This window comes from Epinephelus fuscoguttatus, linkage group LG16 (genome assembly GCF_011397635.1).
Source record: "Epinephelus fuscoguttatus linkage group LG16, E.fuscoguttatus.final_Chr_v1".
Classification (NCBI taxonomy): domain Eukaryota; kingdom Metazoa; phylum Chordata; class Actinopteri; order Perciformes; family Serranidae; genus Epinephelus; species Epinephelus fuscoguttatus.
The window spans coordinates 37,046,976-37,068,700 of record NC_064767.1 but is presented as its reverse complement, the minus strand read 5'-3'; the positions used below and the strand labels follow the sequence as shown (position 1 = coordinate 37,068,700).

General features: G+C 40.0%; 1 protein-coding gene across 2 annotated transcripts; it reads left to right on the top strand.

Annotated features, from left to right (window-relative positions):
• Positions 1-1,892: 1,892 nt before the first annotated feature.
• hells (helicase, lymphoid specific) lies at positions 1,893-20,135 on the top strand. 2 transcript variants are annotated; one of them, XM_049601178.1, is made up of 23 exons: positions 1,893-2,029; positions 3,016-3,113; positions 4,288-4,406; positions 6,073-6,195; positions 6,312-6,353; positions 6,445-6,472; positions 6,602-6,660; positions 6,749-6,790; positions 6,896-7,123; positions 7,773-7,955; positions 8,130-8,273; positions 10,740-10,936; positions 11,950-12,043; positions 13,326-13,487; positions 14,469-14,611; positions 14,884-15,028; positions 15,717-15,800; positions 16,579-16,698; positions 16,913-17,029; positions 17,933-18,092; positions 18,270-18,366; positions 18,496-18,572; positions 19,325-20,135. In XM_049601178.1, exons 2-23 carry the CDS (start codon positions 3,092-3,094, stop codon positions 19,411-19,413), a joined length of 2,475 nt encoding a protein of 824 aa, XP_049457135.1. In that variant the 5' UTR covers positions 1,893-2,029; positions 3,016-3,091; the 3' UTR covers positions 19,414-20,135. The 2 variants fall into 2 exon arrangements, with proteins under 2 accessions (XP_049457135.1, XP_049457134.1); XM_049601177.1 differs by lacking the exon at positions 1,893-2,029 and adding an exon at positions 2,070-2,402.
• The last annotated feature ends 1,590 nt before the right edge of the window (positions 20,136-21,725 follow it).

Here is a 21,725-nt window from a genome sequence, read left to right as displayed (position 1 = left end):
TTGAGATATTGTGTTCATGAGCATGGGAAAGACAAGGTCACAGTGACCTTGACCTTTGACCTATGATCACCAAAGACTAGTCAGTTCATTGTTGAGTCCAATTGGACATTTGTACCAAATTTGAAGAAATTCCCTTGAGGCATTCTTGAGATATCATGTTGGACAAGGATGGGGCTGACAGACACAGACAAACCATAAACATAATGCCTCCGGTTACAACAATCTAAGTCATCTATTCAATTTGAGCACACTTTTCCTGCCTAACCAGGACACAGGTAGAGCTTCCCACCTCTGTAAGTCTTCCTTAAAGTGCATAATGATTGGTTAAAGATTAAGCTTAACTAGTTTTTAAGAGAGGGACAAATTCTTATGCCAAGGTATGTTATTTCCGTCATTTATTAATTTGAGCTTTTAATGCATCTGAATACTTCGTACACAACTGCCTGTGAGGTTGACTGGACATTCATAGGTCTAGGCATTCAATGCATTTGGTGTCATTTGTGCATGCATTTGCTTATTGCAAAAATCCTGCAAAGTTTGCTTAGAAGAAGCATGAGCTAAACATATAGACCACACAATCATGTGTGGTTTGTCATTTATTTGTAGAAATACTGTTTGCATCTCTTTTAAAACCCACGAAGAACAAATACATGACAAATATTTTAAAACCAGGTGCAATATGATGACCTTATTAACACTTCTAAAAGAATACAGATAAACTTTTGTCAACAAACAGATAAACCTTTATGATATTATTGGAAAGTGTGTGTTTAATAATTGTGAAACTGAAGACTGTTATTTATTTTATGAATGCCTATGTATAACATTATTTTGGATAGGTAGATGTTGAAAAGAGACAATAAGTTTTTTTATGATAAGAATATTGATTGCAAAAAAAACAGTTTGTTTTTAACCTCTTTTATTTTATATGGACAATTTTACATTCATAAGTGCAAATGGACTAAAACAATACCACGCATGCAACTGAAAATAGACATTCAATATTATAAACATTACATGGATTGAAGAATAGTAAAACCAACCAACAATTGAAATTTGTAAAGCCCTAAATATTTTTTAATAGCATTTAATTAATACCCCTGTGTATATGCTCCTTCATCTTGAAATAATCTTCAGAAGGATCTGAAATTGGCAGAGCTGATCACCGCAGGGGAGTTAAAGTCGATTTTAAAGGATCAAGAAATTTGCTCTTTAAGTCAATGTGACTGCTCCTAAATCATTTCAGAAATTGTACCCAAATCATATTTATTCTTGTCCTGGCCTTGTATCTCGTGATAATTGCATACTGTGGTTTTTTAATCATTTGTTGTGTGTGACAGTTGTATATGTCTGTTTGCCTTGTAACTTGTAACAATGTTTCATGCTGCCCTCTTGGCCAGGTCACTCTTGAAAAAGAGATTTTTAATTTTAATGAGGCTTTTACCTGGTTAAATAAAGGATATATAAATATATATAGTTTGTTTGTTAATCTTGTCAAATAGTATAATTACATTACATATCACATAATGACTATGGATTACTATGGCTTAAATCTGACACCAAAAAAAGAAAAAGAGAAAAAAAAAGAAAAGATAAGCCTTTGCTGGCAACTGGCATTCGCGGGAAATATCAGATTGGGTGGTGGCACATATTTCCACTCTAGAGGGGTGGCTGTATTGTAAAATCGTTTTCTCTTTGCATTTAATCCTGTGAGTTTTTTCGCTTCTTTCTAAATGTTTTCTATTACTTATCTTTATTCTAATATTCGTATTTGTTCCTAAAATACTGCAAAATATAGCTACACTACAATCACACACACCCCTACTTTCACCACCAGTAGTTTCGTCCGAACTGGCGCGAAATGGAATAGCCCCGCCCCCAATAAAATATGGAGCTGCGTCAAGTGTTCCGGATTCATGTAGAATGCAGCGGAAGTGAAGAGTTTTTGCCTTGAAAATAAAAGACAACCACGCTTTCTGAAGCCACCTCGCCAGTGTAAAGTTTGCGTACGTTGTCTTATTTTCAAAAGGTATGTACCGGACGTGTATTTACCGTTTGTAAGTGCTTACCGTGCTTCAGGATACACGCTGTGCATTCTGCAGAGCAGCATAGTGGCATGCAGACAGGATGTTTGTATAGTTTTATGTAAGGCAATATTTCAGGGTTTTATTGTGATATTTGCGGTCCTGCACACTTAAAGACGAGATTGATAACCACTAGCCAACTAACGTTAGCTTTAAACAGCGACTCCAGCGAGTTGTTACTTCAGGACTGCTTGAATAGCCAGCTTGTGTAACACAAAAAAATCGCTTATTTGGAATTTATTAGTTAAACTTACCTCGAAGTGTTGAATTAGTAACGTTAGCCCAATCGTCTGCTTCGCTGTTTGGAACGATGAGCTGGTAAGTTGAATTATTTTTGCTTAAGAGAATACAACGTGTCTGTCGGTGTAAGATTTTATCATAGCTTTAGGCAATAGAGCATTCCTTAGCTGTATATTAGATAATGGAGCCGTATGGATTTGCAGGGTGAGTTAAAGTCCTTATTTAGATTTGAACTGATCACCTCCTAATGGGAGGGGTCTCAATGCTGCAATACCACATTGTAAAAAGTAAAAGAGTGTCTGTGAAACTCAGAATCATTTGTCTGTTCTTTTGTTGATGCTGCGGGCTGTCGTAATCGACTATATTGTGTCTGTAGATATTAAAAAACCAGCATGTGCTGTAGGCTGTAAGTCCATTAACTCAACCTACAGACGGTGAAGGTCTCAGTGCAAAGTAATTTTTTTCAACATGTGAATGGAGTCAGTCCCGCCCACCCACTTTATTGACTGCACTTGGGTCAGTGATCCAGTGATATTCTCATTGCCTGGCAGCTTATACCAGCCTTGGCAGATCTGTGAGCTGTCACTTGTCTTAACGTGTCCGGATGAAGACTGTGAGTTAAAAGACAGAGGCGGAAAGAATGAGAAACTGATGTTCTGGTTTTGATTTGTGTTCTTCCTCATGCTGATAGTCTGAAGGAAGAAACTCGAAGTGGATCCCCTCACTGCCCCAAACCTGATGAATCTGAGGAGCCGCTGGGCACGGCCATGGAGACTGGTGCTGCAAATGGTCAGTCACAAAGAACCCCAGTCTGTGACCCCCAGGGGCCCCCAAAGCGGTTTACTGTTTTTTTGTTTTTTTTTCTTGAGCTAATCCAACTTTAATTAAAGGGATAGTATGGATTTTTTGAAGTGGGGTTGTATGGGGTGCTCATCCATAGACAGTTATTAACACACAGTAGATGTCAGTTGGCACGCACCCAGTTTGGAGAAGCAGGCTGGAGTTTGACATGGATTGATTGATTTTATTTAAGTGTCGTGCACAAAGTGGTGCCCAGCCCATATGGGCTTACAAGACACTCACCAAAACAACAGCCTGGATGGCCACATGACAGGTCAATAACAAAAAGTCCACAAAAGGAAAAGCAAACATTTCAGAACAGCCAAATTCCATAACAGAAGCATCTTATTATGTTGGGTACAACGTTCTCTGTCTTAAGTGCCAAGCATTTTCTATAAATCTTGCCAAAGCAAAGGTCTCCTCTTAAAAAGGCAACGCAACATCTCACCTTCGGACAACCAAAATAAATCAGGATTTTTCCACTGAATTTTTTCAAACAGGTGGTTTCTTAAATCACAGTATAAAGGGCAATGAAACAGAAAATGATATTCATCTTCAACAACATCAAGATCACAAAGAACACATATACGTTGCTCCTCTGCGATACTTTTATATCTGTCCACTTCAATAGCCAGAGGAAGGGTACCAGTTCTTAACTGGGCACAAAGGGACCTCTGTCCCCTCTTCAAATTAAAAGTTACATAATGTTCTGTATGGAACCCCACTTTGATTTGAACGTAGTTTCTGAGCTTTGGTTTGGACCAGATGTCATCTTTCCATTGTTCTTTGTGAATCTTAACTAGTTTTTCTTTCACTATGTTTATATTACACTGCAAATTGTTCCTAAATAACGACAGCAGTATAATATACGGTCTATGGATAAGTACCCCATACAACCCCACTTCAAAAATGTGTACTATCCTTTTAATGTGGTTTACCTTTCTGTGCTAAGGTTGAGATAGTGAGGTAATTGTGTATTTATTACCTACATTATAAATGGCCATCCAAGAAGAAATAAAAGTTGATCATGGTTGAAAAGATATGGAGCAGTTTCTAAAATGAATGAGGACATGGGGCTGTAGATCCAGCCACTAGCTTGACTGTCACTGTTGTTTCTTTGAAGATGTCAGTGTGAAATCTGAGAATATGACATCTGAAGTGGTCATCACTAAGGAAATGGAGGAAGAAGAGAAGCACCTGATGGAGGAAGGGGAGAGGAAAGAAAAGGAGATGATGGAAAAGGTATGTTGCTTATTAATTCCCTTAGGATGTATGTCCTTCCCCTTTTTCTTTTTAAAAAGTGTTTGTAAATCAGTATATGGTCTGGGACTGGGCATTGAATCCTCCATCCCATACCTACTATAAACTGGAAGACTTGTCTGACACACTCAGTACATTTACATGCACACAGTAGTCAAGCTAAGCTCATAGCTCGGCTAATCAGTCAAGTTGGACTTCTCATCTTGTCTGGGTATACATGCAGAAGAGAAAATAGAATTTCTGACCTAGTACGTCTGACTTCGCCTCGATAGGCAGCGCTGTGTCCTTTTTAATATAGTGTGCACTGAACTAGTTCCAGTTCTTGTTCAGAAACTTTTTAAAATAAATCCACATTTCACGTTTTTCCTTCCATCCATAATCTTCAAAATGTTTAGCTCCTTAAGCTGTCAGAGTATGAATGTAGTTTCCTCGTCCATCCAGAAATGCATCTTCTGCTTCTTGGTTGCCATGGTGTTTGTTTGTTTTTCCGGGAGTTACTGCACTGCTGCTATGTCATCGCCTTCTTCCGGGTGAAAGCCCGCAAAAGAAAAAGTGGTGCATGCGCAGAACACCGACTTGATACATGCAGCAATAGCTCGATTTTCAATCGAATTATCCAGACGTGTTAGTCAAGCCATGGATAGTCCAATTTCAGTCGGACTAAACCAATAATTCAATTTTCTCAAGCTGCATTTAAATATACTGACTGTCATATTTAAAGACAATGGGAGTTTTTTTTCACACATTGTAAGATTTTGTTAAAATTGTTGTCTTTGTGTCATGTGGTATGAATGTGAACATGATGGCAACTCAAAAAGTTAACCACTAAAATAACATCTAATATAAATAAATTGCCTGAAATGTGGGGCACATTGAACCTTGCAGATTATCTGACAGAAATGACAGCATTTCACTTTAAAGTAAATAAAACATCTAATTCATAATTAAAGTTCAGCTGAAATGAGAGGCATTTTGCATCGTGCAGTATGAAGGTAACCCTACACATTATCTGACAAAAACTCCCTTAAAGTTAACATTAATATAACATCTCAAAAAAATGAATTGCTGCTGAATTTATTTTCTAGATCGAAGTACTGCCAAACCATGCTGGTTTTGCAAGAGGACATCTCTCCATTTTTTTCCACAGTCCTGTTTTAAAACTCCAGTCTACTCGAGCATTACCACTGGGAGAGGGACTGCTGTCTGACGGCTCTGCAGCACCCACTAGTGGCAGCCTTGTACATGAATGAAACACTAATTAGTTTAAGCAACTTATATTTCTTGTGCCAACTTGCGACGTTTGATTGTTTAGACGTCTAATCGCGTGCATCCCTAATTAAAATGTGTATTTGCAAAATATCGTAACAGTTTGCTGTATTTATCCCAACATTGGAATTTGTCTGCGACAGTGAAACCGCTTGAAGTTGTTTGGTGTAAGGCCAGCATTGGTATCAAAAGTTCTTCTATGACAGCTTGTGTTCAGACACCATTTAACATTCAACAACCTCAGTTTTCATTAATGTAAATGGTTTTTGTAGAAAATATTCCTCAAAGATTCATTTTGATAAAGCTATAAAGAACTGTACAGTATTGGCGCTGGTATCAAAATGCCACTGATGTCTGATTATTTTGCAATGCTCACCTTAAGGCCCGGGAATCACGGGAGAAGGATTCTCATGACATGCGGTTCAAGAGACTTCAGCATTTGCTTCAGAAGAGCAACATCTACTCTAAATTCCTGTTGACTAAAATGGAGCAGCAACAAAATGAGGTAGTGTGTGTGTGTGTGTGTGTGTGTGTGTTGAACTCGTGCAGTAACAACCTGTGATGTGTCTGCACCTGCTCACAACAGTCTGAGTCACTACAACACCTTTACTCTGATTGCAGGAGAAACTCAAGAAGGAAAAACTTGAAAAGAAGGCCAAGAAGGTGAGGGAAGCTTTACTAAAAACATTTCAACTTAGCATTAGAATATTCTTCAAACCTTGCTCACAGAAGTATATTTGTCTTTGAAATGCAGACCGTGAACAGTGCAGAGCCTGAGAAAGGTGAGCAGCTCTTATACTAAATACAACGAATCACCAGTTGAAGTGACATAAACCCTGGTGATGTAAACTTCAGATCCACATACGTATTAGTGTGTATGAGGTTTGTGACTCTGTTTCCTGTTGAACTAGATAAAAAGAAGAGGAGGAGGGATGAAGACTACAAAATAGCAGATGTCATGTCCAAAGAAGTAAGTTCTCATTTGATGTTTTGTCCGTTTCGGAGATTTGCCATTTACTGATCTGCTCACATTGGTTCTTCTCGATTTTGTCTTCCAGGAAATCATGTCACAAGCTAAGAAACCAAAAGTGGAGGAAGAGGTAATGGTTCATTGTATTTTGACCTATTCCTTGTGGATAGATAATAGATTTTAATCATTCAAAAGGGAAAATGGAAATGTCATTTTATCAATTATTTGATATCAGGACGAGGCACCGGCCCAGAAGAAACTAGAAGCTGAGGATATCGAGAAGATGAGCGATTCCAACCAAGATATCAAGAACCGTCTGTCAGAGACAGTGCGAGACAACGCCAAGCACCTCCTGGATCCTCACAGGAAGGTCAACGGCCAGCCGGTGCCCTGCCAGCAGCCAAAGCTCTTCGACGGAGGGGTCATGAGGTGGTACCAGATTGAAGGCATTGAGTGGCTGAGGGTGAGGAGTATGAGAATTTGGAAATTGATTATTCATTTGTCTCTTTGAATGGGTAGACAGTGTTTTTAGTTTGAACTACAGATTGAAAATCTGACTTTCCCAAGGTAAAAATAAAGTATATTATTATTAGGGGTGTGATGGTTCATAAAATTCACAGTTCTGTTCAATACCACCCTTTCCATCATGGTACCAGTTTGCTGCTAGCTAACTGTAGCTAACTTGTTCGTCGATTGTTTGGTCTGTGAACCACAACCACAGAAAGGTCCAATGCACACAAGCTGATTGTGGACACACACCAGCAGTGTATGACACATGTCAAAATGTATACACTATGACGTGCAGTGTGTGCTGTCCACATTGAGAGCTGTGATGCGCCACTATGTGAGTTACCTATTGATTTAAAGCTCTGGATACTTAGTTGTCTGTTGGTGTTTTCAATATCTTGGACTCTCTCCACCAGAATAGAAAAGTGTCTGTTACAAGATTTGCAAATAAGAGAATGTTTATTTTGCCTGTATAGTTTATTATAACAGAGCGGATTGATGATTCAGTCATTTTTTGATCTCCAGTCACACCGAACCGCCTGGTGTTGTTCAGTGCGCAGTATCTGTTGATTGTAACCCTGCAACCTGTCCGATCTCTGTATCAGATGCTGTGGGAGAATGGCATCAACGGGATCCTGGCTGATGAGATGGGACTGGGAAAGACCATTCAGTGCATCGCTCACGTCGCCATGATGATAGAAAAGAAAGTGATGGGGCCCTTCCTGGTGGTGGCCCCCCTCTCTACTCTGCCCAACTGGATCAACGAATTCAAGCGCTTCACACCAGAGGTAGGAGAATGTGTCCTCTGAATGACTGAAAAACATACATCTCAAAGCAGTGGTGAAGTTTACAGCTGACTTTCACTTTAGATTTAAAAGGTTGTTGCGGAGTTTGTCTGGTAACTTGTCTGTTAGTATCTGCTGTGGTGCAGCAGTGTGATCAGTGTCCTGTGTTGATCCCAGGTGTCTGTGCTGCTTTACCACGGCACCCAGCAAGAGAGGGCCAAGCTACTGAAGCAGATCCGCAGGCCTCAGGGGCCCCTCAGCATGTGTCCTGTGGTCCTCACCTCCTTTGAGATCTCCATGATAGACAGAAAATTCCTGCAGGTAGGTACTTGCAGCCTGACAACGTCAGACCCAATCACAAATCTAATTAGTCTGGTACCTCTGAGTTCATTTTTGATTTCCAAAGGGTGTCATCAACAGGGAGTGTGAGGCAGACTGTATGTTTCTGGTTATTGAATATCAAGGTGCATACATTCAGAACAGATATGCATTGGTTGTATTTCACACAGTGAGCATCTATTTTGAACAAAGTACAGCCATCCTTTGGACTACCTGTTAGAATTCTCTGATGTTGCTTGCAGGTGAAGATAGAGAAGGTCGTGTTTTCTTAGCTTTCAAGGCAATAACAAATAGACAGCATGTATCAAAACTTTTGTGTTGATTTGTTGGTCAAATCACGTTGGTTGGATGAAATAACACCGGACGGATTGGCTGCAAAAAAACAGCATTTACTTGACAAGTTCCATAAACGTGTGGCTCACACAGGAAAAGAAGTGACACACTGACTCTCTGTGAGCTGCTATGCCTGAGCCGCACTGCTCACACGTACTCTGTGACTGACCTCTCTAACCTGTTAACATCAGTGCCAACAAGAACAGCAAGAGGGTTCACAACACGCGCTTGCCCGGACGTCAAGCGCTAGAATTATGGCTTCCTTTTCCTCACAGCTTTTCAGTACCGGTAAGACCAACATAATTCAGTTGGTGCCTCATGACACTGTTTTTAGATACCCGGCCTTATTCAATACTGAAATGATAGTCTCTTGGTTGTTTTTGAAAGTGCCTCAGTGGCGCTCCTGTTTACAGTCTTAAGGCCATTGCGCACTGAGTCCGTTTTTTTGCAGATGCATATTTTTATCAGTCATCTGAAAAAAATCATAGGGCACAGAAATCTTGCACACTGAGTCAGATGCATTTATTTTGTTCTATGTGTTGTGAAAATTGGTAGGACGAGACAAAATGAAAACACATTTCCTCTCTTGCTTCTCTTTAACGGAGTTATTTATCTGTCACCACTCTCTCTCCCTGTGACTTACCTTTGGCACCGCAGCTGCATGAAGGGGCTGAGCTGTCCTGTCTCTGTCTCCACACTGTCTCTCTCTGTCTGTGTGCAGTCCACATCCTTCTCCTCTTATCATCATCCACCTGAATGTTACTATCTGACCTGCTGATAATGAGCTATTTGAGTCATGAAATGATTCTGTATGCCCTGTTCCTCTGTCTTGTCACGGATGTGTCCCACAACCCCATCTTCTTCACTGATTCTTGGGCAAACAACTCTGTAAAGGCGTCTGATGGATGCCAAAAATGCAGAAAATCAAACTTGTTCCAAAAACTTAAATGACGGACTAAAGTTTCAGAGTCAGTGTGTAAACGTGATTGACACAACATGAGGTCGTTTTTATTTATAGAAGTGCGACAATTTGGACAAAAAAACAGAGTCAGTGTGCAAAGGCCTTTCGTCTCAAACGCGCTCCATATTTAATAAACTGTTTTGATTGGCCTGGCCCGTCACGTCTCATGCTGCTGAAAATCTGTCTAAAGCAGAGGAGGACCACATGCATCAGCCATAGCAAATCATTTTTGCTGGTCAGATCGACGAATGAGAGGAGCAGCTGTTTGTGAGTGACCCAGCACAATAAATGGTGAAATTTCACTTTCACTGCACCTTACATTCTGCTGCTTCGTCTGTAACCAGAGTGTGCTTTGCTCTGTGAGAGTGTGAAGCATTTCATAACCGAAAGGTATATATATTTCACCAGCGCACCTAATGAGCGGTCCAGCTTAAAAAATTCAAAACGTGGCAGCAGATGTTTTAATCGTGGCGGGCTGCACAAATGAGTGGAAAGCTTCCATGAAACGCTTCCATCCCTGACTGGCTGCCCCCTAAACACTGAATGTCGGGGATTCCGGTCATAAGTGGAGGAGCCCTGAGTCCGACCTCATTTTCTCAGTGGAATCACTGCAGTTTTCTTTAAGCTGCATCATTGAACGCAGAGGAATGCAGGTTGTAATCATTTACAAGTGTTAATACTTTTACAGATCTTAATTTTCAAAACTAAATGTAAAGGAGAGCAGTGATGGAAACGGGACAGAGGGACTCATTTCTGTTAGCCGCTCAGATGTCCTCCACTTCAGTGTAAACTACTTTTAAACCAGACGCTGGTACAACCTCCTCTACTGCCATCCAGTTCAGCTCCGTGCTGTGCTGGGATTTAAAACTCTGACCAGGATGATGAACACTTTTTACTTTGGTGACTGTGTTCAAGTGATGATATCACAGCACAGATGGTGAACAAAGGCATAAAAACATGTGTCTAATGTAGCTGTTGGAGGATCAAATGATCTCAGGCACCCTTTACGTTTTTCTGACATTTTATAGACAAAACTATTAAGGAAATAAAAGTCTGATTTATCAATATTAAGATTAGGTTTAGTTGCAGCCTTAATTTCACTGTTGTCATGAGTATTGTATAAGAAGCCAGGTCATGTCTGTGATGTGCTCCAGCGCTTCCAGTGGAAGTACCTGATAGTGGACGAAGGCCACAGGATCAAAAACCTCAACTGTCGACTGGTGCGGGAGCTGAAGACTCTGCCCACTGACAACAAACTGCTGCTGACTGGCACGCCGCTTCAGAACAACCTGGCTGAGCTCTGGTCTCTGCTCAACTTCCTCCTGCCAGAGGTGTTTGATGACCTCAAGAGGTATGGAGCCATGTTGATTACTGAGTGCTGATTAGGGGTGTGCCATATCATATTGTTCATGATAATAATGTTTTAATTTTTGATATGACAGGAAATATTCACATCATAATACTTGCCGTATTTCGACTTCTTGACATATTGACATCATACTGTTACGCCCAGCAACAATAAGCATGGCTGAAAGCAAAATTATTACTGACTCCGCATGGTTTCTCTGTTTCTCTGCTCCTATGGCAGCTTGACTCCTCACCACTGATGTGTAAAGAGAGCTCTGTAGCTGTTGTTGTGGCTAGTGTATGATGAAAAATGGATGAGGAGAGACTCATAGATGTTGAGAAATATCCTGAGCTAAACGACTCACAATCCCATCATTATAGAGACAGTGGCCAAAAAGATGCTGCCTGATGAGTCATAGCTCTGAAGATCGGCTCTTCTGGTGAAAAATCAAGTTTATTCAAGGGCTGTCCACACATAATTTTAAGATAATCCAGAGTTGGAAGAGGTAGAGATCCTTTAGTTAAAGTAGTAATAACTTTGTGTGGTAATCTGTTGATGGGCTGCTGCACGACGTGCCCAGTGTGTGCTAGGGCCGGCACTTGACCTGCATCATGTGACATGCACAATGACTACATTGAGGACCTACATCTATATTCTAGCCAATCACAATACAGCATAAAATTACAGAATTTACTCACCTGATGCTGTAGATGCCTTTAGATTAATATGTAGGTATCATAGTGGCATGTACAGTTTATCTGTGAAGTGCCACCTTTGAAGTTAAGAAAAAAATAAAAACACTTCAGCTCTATTTACGTTATCTTGCTTTGATTCGTCAGACATACATTTCACAATCTGACCTGGCTCAACAGTGACACTGCACAGTCTGAAACAGACTTGGGCAGATATTTCAGTGGACCCATCCTGCACATTCTGACACCATTAACCTGAAAGATGGCTCATATCACAAAGTGCTATCAGCTAATCAGACCTTTAACCTCTCGTTGACTGTTTAGCTTTGAGTCGTGGTTCGACATCGACAGCATCACTGAAGCAGAGAATGTGGTGGCTACTGAGCGCGAGCAGAACATTCTCAGCATGTTGCACCAGGTCAGTCCTCCAGACCATCACTACACAGTGCAATCATGGGTGACTGTTGCACGTAGACATGCTAAAATGTGTTCACTACTTGAAACAAAAATATAAAGACAACGCTTTTGTTTTGCTCCCATTTTGAGTGGATATCAAAGAACCATGCATACAGAAGGCTAATCTGTCTAATTTTGGTCACAAATCTGTTTAAATTTGTGTTGGTGATCTTATGCCAACGCAATCCATAACCCATCCACCTGGCAGGCATGGCATATAGAGATTCTGACTAAACAGCAACAATATTACACAGGTGTGTTTGGATGGTCATAATATAAGGCCACCTCACAATGTGCAATTTGATCATACAACGTCAAGGATGGTTGGATGTACTGCCAAATTCTCAGAAATTTCACTGCCCTTTTTTTTTTTTTTTTTTTTTTTTATGCACAAATTGAAGAAACTGGCAGGATTACATTTCACTGAAATTTTATTTTATATAATTTCACATGATTAATGTATTGATAGACTGATATGATATGCAATATCTGTCAGGTAGATGGATTATTTTTAAGTTTTTTTTCAGCAAAATGTGAAAGAAAAATCTTTTGTGTGCACAGAAAAAGTCTTAGATCTTTAATTTTGACTCATGAAAAATGGCAGCAAAAACAAAAATGTTGCAATTTTAAATATGTTCAGAGTGTGTTTACTATTATAGCGCTGGTGTTAAACTGCTATGTATGTATTGAATGTGAAAACCCTCTGTCATTCATTCCATTTATAAAAGTGCAAAGTAGTAGAAGTATTCCAAGTTTGTTGTTTAGCCAAGAAGAAGCTTGAGTTTAACAGTCCTGAGATCTGCTGTGCCGAGAAGAGAAATGCTGTACTGAGGCAGCTCCTGCAGGAGACCTACATAAATAAAAATGATAGGATGTAGTTCTCTTCTTGCTGCTAGTGAGGATCAGCCAACTCACAGTACACAGAGATGAAGATAATATTTTACTCTTGTAATGAAACCTACAGAACAGTGATTAATTGTATCAAGTTTAAAGATAAAGTGAGCAGCATGAGAATAAAGGAAACCTCTACAGTCAAGCACAGTCATGATGGTTCACTGTACAATCATTTTCTTGTCCTCAAGGCACAAAATGCTTTATTCTGTGATATAGAAAACATAAGAGATTGTGTCATGTATTTTATCATTTATATATATTGACAATATATGGTGTTTAACACACTTAAACTGGCCTCCTCAGGCTTCCTGTGGATACAGAATACTTACAGGCATTATCTTCCATTTCAGATTCTGACTCCATTCCTGCTCAGGAGGCTGAAGTCAGACGTGGCGCTGGAGGTTCCTCCTAAGAAGGAGATCATTGTTTACGCTCCTCTGACGGCCAAACAGGAGTCCTTTTACACTGCTGTGGTCAACAAAACCATTGCCAAGATGCTTGGCCAGGAAAAGGTCTGTAAGGATTTGTAAATGTGTCTCAACCCTTTGCCAGCTGATATTGGCTTATTGCAGATATGTCAGAATCAGTGAATATCGACTGATAATATAAAGTTCCACTTTGGAACTTTAAGAGATCCTGATCAAAGATGGCTGTTCTGTTTTACGTTGGTCTCTAAAGCAGACATTGCCAATATTCGTATTTACATGTCTTTATATCTGTTTTTATGCCTTTGCATTTATTTTATTTTATTTTTATTGGATTTTTTAATTCTTGTTTGTAAAGTGATTAGAGTATCATGAAGAGACACTCCAGTATTGTGGTTCATATATGGAGTTTGGTTTCTTTTTTTGTATTAGCTATTCTTTGTTCATATTTTTATTTACATTTACTTTATCGGTCCATTTTAGCTTCTGTATTACACATTGTAACTCATTTTCATGTTACTTTCTCCTGTAACTGGAGAAGGCCTGGAAAGATAGGGCTGTAAGCCCTTTGAGTATGATTAAGCTGTCTGACTGAACCCTGAAATAACTGAATAAAAAGAGAATTGAAAAAAAAAAAAGAAATTGATTAGAATTTGGTGGTCAAAGGTTAAGGTTACTGTGACGATGTGTCTGACCCATTCTCGTGAACAGGATAGGCCTTTCTTCAAATTTGGCACAGATGTCCACTTGGACTCATGCAACCATGAGGCAGTAGTTCTAGTTTTATGTCTGATGTAAAGTGCTTTGATTTGTGTTGTACTGTGGTACAAATAAATGTGCCCCGCCTTATTTGAGCAGTGCTTGAACCATTAGCAATTTGTTAACCTCAATCAGTGTCTGCAGGTGGACATGAGGGATCAACAGGATGATTTAAGGGTCATTTTCTACATGTCACGTTTAAAAACGTGACATTTAAAAACGTGACATGTACCAAATGGTCAGTTTAATCTACATAAAAAAAAAAAAAAGACACATAAAGCTAAGTGTCTACTTTCTTGGTGTGATTAGGCGGAGGCTCCTGTAACGTTGACGTCAAGTGGCAGGCCGAAGCGAAGAAGTCGAAGGGTGGTGGACTATAACGAAACAGATGGCGACAATCGGCATGACTTGGAGAAATATCTTGAGAGGGTCCGCAAGGAGCTTGATCAGAGGTCAGCACTGCCTACACACATCTCAGCTCCACACTAAAAGAACAGAATAGAATTGTGATGCTTGCCTAGCCTTTGCTCAACTTTGTCTTTACCTTTATTAACATCACATGCTTGTTTATTTTCATTGATCTCAATAGTCTGCTAATATTGTAACCTTTTGCTTGTTGTTTGAAAGTACCAGTTGTTTAACAAACCTTGCCATGTTTCAAAGGCATGTGGTCACAATCTGTGGCTGTGCATCAGTCTAACTTGAATTCCCTCATCTCCTCCAGCTCCACTCCAGTGCTGGATGTCCAGAGCCCGCTGGATGCTCAGATCAACCTGAAGCTGCAGAACATTCTCATGCTGCTAAAGAGATGCTGTAACCACCCTTACCTAGTGGAGTACCCCTTGGACCCTGCCACACAGGAGTTTAAGGTAACGCACTTTTGTGAACTTGCGGGGGGTTGACTGTCTCTGTGCCAGCAAAAGCCGTGACCAAAGGCGATTTTTTTTTTTTTTCCTAATTTGTGGGGGGGAACACGGTATTTGTCAACTGAAGACCCAGGACAAGTTCCCCTGTCTTGCTTGTCATCTGGTGATTAAAGTATAGGCCTTGAAGTTAGCAAGGGAATTTAGTCTTCCTTAAGGTGGACCAGCTTTTCTCGTTATAGTGACAGTCTCAGCTGCTTCTAAACAGATAATGGAGCAATATCTGGCTGTTGACTCTCTCTTGAGTTAGACAGTTATTAATCCCAACTCAAAATATATTTGGCTGTTGTTAAAACTATAACTGTTATTTAATGTACATTATTGTAGTTGGGTTAGGTTTCATTTATTATGTGAATTTGTCAACAGTGTTTTGTATTTGTTCAGATTTATATATTTAAGTACACTTCAAACTGTAAAAAAGTTAATGTATTGTTCAAAGTCAAGTTTACTTATTGTCTTTACAATAAGGCAAGAACACCATTTTGTGCCCCCCCCCCAGTATTGTTTTAGCATCAGTGTTGAGATAAAAAAACAACAATACCCAACTGCAATGACTGGCATGGTAGTACTATCACATGTTTTTATCTTTCTTTTTGTGACATGTTCCTTTGTTGTGATGCTGTCCTTCCTGCAGATTGATGAACAGCTGGTGCAGAGCTCCGGGAAGTTTCTCATACTAGACACACTGCTGCCTGCACTGAAGAAAAGGGGACATAAGGTGAAACAGGACAACAGTGGCCATGTCATTACATGTCAGCCAAAGTGAAGGATTAATAAAGAGTTTCAAACTAACAACTGGCAGCCGAGAGGTTAATGTCGTGACAGCATGAGATGTAACATTAACTAGCTCAGTTGTGCTAGATGAGCTAGCAGTAGATGCATGCATCTTTCTGTGTGGTGATACAGTTGGTTCCTTCATGAAACTGCTCACATAAGGTCTGTGGATTATTTTGAGTCACCACAGCATAATTTCTGGAAAGAGACATTGCTGTAGAGTTGGCGCTTTAAGCACCACTAGCCGAGTGCCATCTAGTTACATTATTTTGGAGAGAAGGCAGATATCTCAATGGCCGATATCTCCAACATGTGGCTAACTCACACCAAAATATCTAGAGTGATAAATAGAAGGACAGAGGAAAAGTTAGATTTATGATTTTGGGATGAACTGTCCCTTCATCATAAAAAGACCAAAACAATAATATTTCAAAAAAAGATCCAGATTTCAGGGAATCAATATTACTTTGTCGTTGGCCTGGAAATAAGCAGTTGCAAGACTTTTACGCAGTCAACCAAAATTAGATATATACAGATAATGTAATTGTAAAACTAAGCATATCAAAGGCTTGTGTTAATTGTAATTTTACAGTGAAGGGATGTAGCATGTATTATTATTGAATAGTGCTGCTTTGTGTAGACAATCCTCTGCTTAGCTGTTTGTTGTCTGGTATATTACATGCCAGCGTCTTTCTGACTTGTGATTGGTTGTTGTGGTCCAGGTTCTAATCTTCAGTCAGATGACATCCATCTTGGATCTTTTGATGGATTACTGTTATCTGCGGGGCTTCCAGTACAGCCGACTGGATGGCAGCATGTCCTATTCCGACAGAGACGAAAATGTGAGTTTTGGACAAGTTGAACAAAACTGTGCATAAATGCTTTCTATATGTTGTGAAGCACTGAGAGCAGGCTGCTCTGTGAGCGCATTCGTTAGGAGATGTAGAACACTCTGAAGCTCTTGTCTGGACCAAGAATTAGCAAGCAACATAATTGCTGCCTTCAGACTTCAGAGTATATGTATTTAGTAATCATCAGGTTCTTCTTCTTCCCCAGATGACCAAGTTTTCCAAAGATCCCGAGGTGTTCCTGTTCCTGCTGAGCACCAGAGCAGGAGGACTTGGGATCAACCTGACAGCAGCTGATACTGTCATCATCTTTGATAGTGACTGGGTGGGTGCAGATTAAACATCAAGTAAAGTAAACCTGTTTGTGAAACATGTTAACTAGGGGTGTAACAATACACATATTTGTACTCAACCGTTTGGTACGAGGCCTTCGGTTCAGTATGCATTACGAACAGGATGATACCATCGTATTACACTTGGAAAATAAGATATACAGCTTAAACTGTGTTTAATACAGTGTTGTCAGTGCCACTGTGCTCAACAAGGCAGTCCACAGGATGGAACAGGCAACATGCCGTCTGCCCTTCCCACCCCCAATCCAGAGCAGTCAACTCCACTGAGACACACAGGGAGGCAGCTATGCTAAGTTAGCTCGGTTTATGATGGTTAGTAACACCATTACCAGACAAGAAATAGAAGATCCTCTGATAACCTGCAGGTCTGGTGTTTGGAGTCACTTCGATTTCGCTATGAATTATGAGGACGATGGCGACAGAGAGTGTGATGGATAACAAACACACCGAGCCAAAGAATGAGCTGCTACACAGCAACAGACCATCTTCAGCAGCTAAACCCGGGAGCACAAACCCTTAGCTGAAGGCACAAGCCGCTGCCAGTCAGACTCTCATCAGTAGCCAATCCAGAAGCTCACATGTGGTTGCACAGTAAAAAGCACCCAAACTGGGGCACAAGAGCTGTTGTCTGGCTTTAGCCTCTTGCTCAGCAGCTACCGTTAGCCCAAATTATGTTAGTTCTTATACATTTAACATTTTCTACTACATTTCTGCTTTTTGCTGTATCAAAAACTTACCAAACAGTGACTGCACTGAATCGTATCTAACCAAACCGAACTTTGAATTTTGTGTACTATTACACCCCTTATATTTAAAGTGTTCCCTGTACACGTACTGTGTTAGTCATCGGTGCTGATGCTACATCCCCCTCTCAGAACCCCCAGTCAGACCTGCAGGCTCAGGACCGCTGTCACAGAATCGGGCAAACCAAACCAGTTGTGGTGTACCGCCTGGTCACAGCCAACACCATTGACCAGAAGATCCTGGAGAGGGCCTCGGCCAAGAGGAAGCTGGAGCAGATGGTCATCCACAAGAGTGAGTTGCTTCACTTTCATGGCATACCCAGACGTACAGGCCCTTAACTCCATGCACTGCAGCAGGAGATTAGTATTATTTTCACAATTATTATTACATACAAAAACCATGTGTCTGAAACATTTTCCAAATGTGGACTTTGATGATTGTTTCATAATTTGTTGCTCCTCTCCACAGATAAGTTCAAAGGTGCAAAGGCTGAGCTGAACCAAAGTAAAAGCTGCATTGATCTGGATGAGCTGAAGGAGCTGCTCAAAGCCAGAGGCACTGAGAAGTAAGAAATCATCCTCCACCCAGTTTGAATGTTCAGAGAATGTAAAGAACTGAAACTGGGTCTTTACTTGAACTGAACTTCTCCACATAAATGGAGAGTAACATTTGGCTGTAACTTTGTCCCACTCAGAGAGGTGAAAGCATCAAAGGGGAAGGTGATCAGCGACAAGGACCTGGAGCTTCTGCTGGATCGCAGCGACTTGCTGGGTAAGGAGATACACCAGTCTGCATTTCAGCGGGGAACTTGCAGAATAAATGATTGCAGGGCAACACAGGTCTGAATGTCTTCTAGTTATATAGGCTCCCTGACCTACAGCTGACAGCAACACAATCTGTACAGTAATCATCAAAAAATAATCATCCTTTGTCTTTTACTGTAGAAGCTACAGAATACATTAAAGTCAGCTGTATGAAGAAAGTAAATTGTTTCTCTTTTGTATTTAGCGGTACAACTACACCAAAAATATCTAATTTCTTGTCTGTTATCATACAAAATGTCCCATTTTTCTCTAAACTATGGGTCGTATTCATTTAACAAACTGGATAATAGAAAGAGCTTTGCCCAAACAAACAGTTTCTCGCTTTACCCTCAACTGTCTAAGAAGACAGTTTGGGTGAAAGGAGCCATTTGAGCCAAATGTCTCATACTGTCTGCACAGTAAATCCAAATAGTTCCATGTACTGTGGAGCCCCTGGAGCTAAACTGAGAAACCAGACAGCATTGTCATTCCAACAAAGAGTCGTCTTCATGTTTTGTTTTGGTCATTGGGGTGAAGTCAACCTTTAAACATATCTGCAGTGTATAACTGTGTTGTCCCTTCAGTTGACTCTTCACAGCACACTTTCTATTTACTCTAATAACTCCATGCCAGTGTAAACTGTGATTCACATCTCAGTTGTATCAACCATCTTTTCACTGTTCAACTGGTCAGCTGAAGTGATGTATTGTTTGTTTTCAGACAAAGGAAAGGGGAACACGAAGAAAGAGAGAGTGGGAGTCTTCCGAGTCATCGATGATAAAGAGTCGTCAGAGATCAAGTTGACCTGAAAACACATCACTGTTCAGACTTAAACTTCTGACCACAGTCCTGAAGAGAAACTGACGCCGCACCTAGATGGCTCACAACTGCCGTCACTTGTAGAGAAAACACCCTGAAACTGCTGTCTGTAGACTTTGAATCGTGTAATTCTGTCTTTTACTTTGTTTACTACCTTGATAGTTCTCTGTTTGATGAGTTTTGTTTTTTTTTGTTGTTGTTGTTGTTTTTGTCGTCGTCATCGTCGTCGTCGTTAAACACTGTTCCCTGTTTAAGAGTTGACTGTCATTTGGGTATTTGATGGTCATCAATGATATTTTGATTATTTTCATGGTAAAGATAAAGAAGAAGATTCAGTTTGCCCAGATACTTCAGCTCATTTTCTCCCTGGCAGTGGCTTTAAGACTATCAGGGGACACCAGAACCTGCCAGTAAACCCACAACATTCCATTCACCACATGTTCACAAATTAGAAATCAGACTAGAAGACTGACTGACTGGATGCTCTCTTCACTCTCAGGATGCCATTTCTCCTGCCTTCACCGGCTGTTGACATGGTCTATGCATCTGTTAGACAAGACAAAGCCGTAGTGACACGGTGTAGTCAGGTTATTCCATTCCAAACAGCTGATCTGTATTATCTTTAACAATGTTGTAATCAACGCACTTTCCTGCAGGTCATGTATACATGTTCTTTTATGTCTTTTTATATAAATAAACTACGAATTGATAACTTTATGTTGTGTTTATTCCCACAGTGCCCCCCAAACACTGGGAATACTGTTGAATACTGTTTTAACAGGATAAGTGGTGTTGCGTCAGTATGCCGGGTTGTAACTCTCTGATGCATAGTTGGAGCTAGATCAAATAAATGATTCATAACTGAGATATTCTTATTATTCAAACAAAGTTTTCATGTTGTGCTCCCTGAGTTGAGCAACAGGCATGAGTATATGGAGGGTAGATCAGTCCAACACATGAATTTTTAATGTTGTCCATGAGTTTCTGTTTTACCTTAAATCTAACTTCACTTTTCCCTTTGATCATCACGTGACTGAAAAACAGAAAATTAAAATAAATGTTGTAGCAGCTCGTAATAATGGGTCATAATGTAATAACAGAAATGTAATAAAAGTTCATAAGCAGACGTGTAGTGCTTAGTCATGTGAATGTGTGAAAATTTGAACTTCTATTTTGAACCCACTGTACCTGGGCTTGGGGCGGCGTGATGGTGTAGCACTCTCCCCTCACAGCAAGAGGGTTATAGGTTCAAATCCACCAGCTAGCTGGGGCCCTTCTGTGGGGAATTTGCATGTTCTCCTCATGTCAGTATAGGGTTTCTCTGGGTGTCTCCCACAGTCCAAAGACATGCAGGTTAGTTAAATGGTGACTTTGAATGTGAGTTTGAGTAGTTGTCTGTCTCTTTGTGTCAGCCCTGTGGGAGTAGAAAGTAGAAATGACCTACTGAGATACTACTTCTACATAACATTGCACCTTGAACTTTGACCCTCTTGTTCATATATCTGTACCTTGAAGATAAAACAAAATGCCATTCACAGAGCTCACCAGAGATGGAGGTCAACCTGCGGAGATCTGCTGTTGTTACTTTTCAATTTATGTAGTTTTATCTTTTAAGTTATAACTGCATACACTACAGATGCTAACTTATTATATTCAACACAGTGAAATTACATACGCATTTCTCTGTCATTGTTATTTTCATAGTTATGTCCTTTTTTGTTGCTTATCTTTATGATTATTTTGTTCATTTAAACAATTAAAATTTTTCTTATTACTGCTCGACTGGTCATGAGTCACATGTATGTACATGTATGTCATCTGTCATTGTGGCTTCTGACAGCTGTCAATGAGCTGTCATCTGTCTGTGGCTCAGTTGATGTGACTTATCACTGTGCAGAGGACTGTGGGTCAGATTAGTAGGAGTGGGGGAAATAATTGACGCAGCATATCATCACAATATTTTAGACACACAGTGCCAAGTACTGATTGTTTTAATACATCAATTATTAATATTACAAATGCAAATTAAACTTTAGGTAGTCTACTAGAATAATATAATCATTTGCTTTTTCAGTCCACCAGATACATTTTGCTGCAAAATAAAATGGCTGAAGTAAGATGAACAGACTGAAAACTGAGTCTTGTTAGATAAAACTGATGTTAACAAAGTTTTCCTTTGGAGACATAATTTACAGTTGAAAAAAGGTAATGTGTAGCAATATATTTTATGGCAATACTCAGCATATCGTTACATATTCAAAATTGCAATAATATTGTATTGTGACCTAAGTATTGTGATGAT

Coding starts and splice junctions, on each gene's coding strand:
- hells (XM_049601177.1), top strand. Junction 12,044..13,325: donor TTCTCAGCATGTTGCACCAG/GTCAGTCCTCCA, acceptor CTTCCATTTCAG/ATTCTGACTCCATTCCTGCT. Junction 17,030..17,932: donor TCATCTTTGATAGTGACTGG/GTGGGTGCAGAT, acceptor TCCCCCTCTCAG/AACCCCCAGTCAGACCTGCA.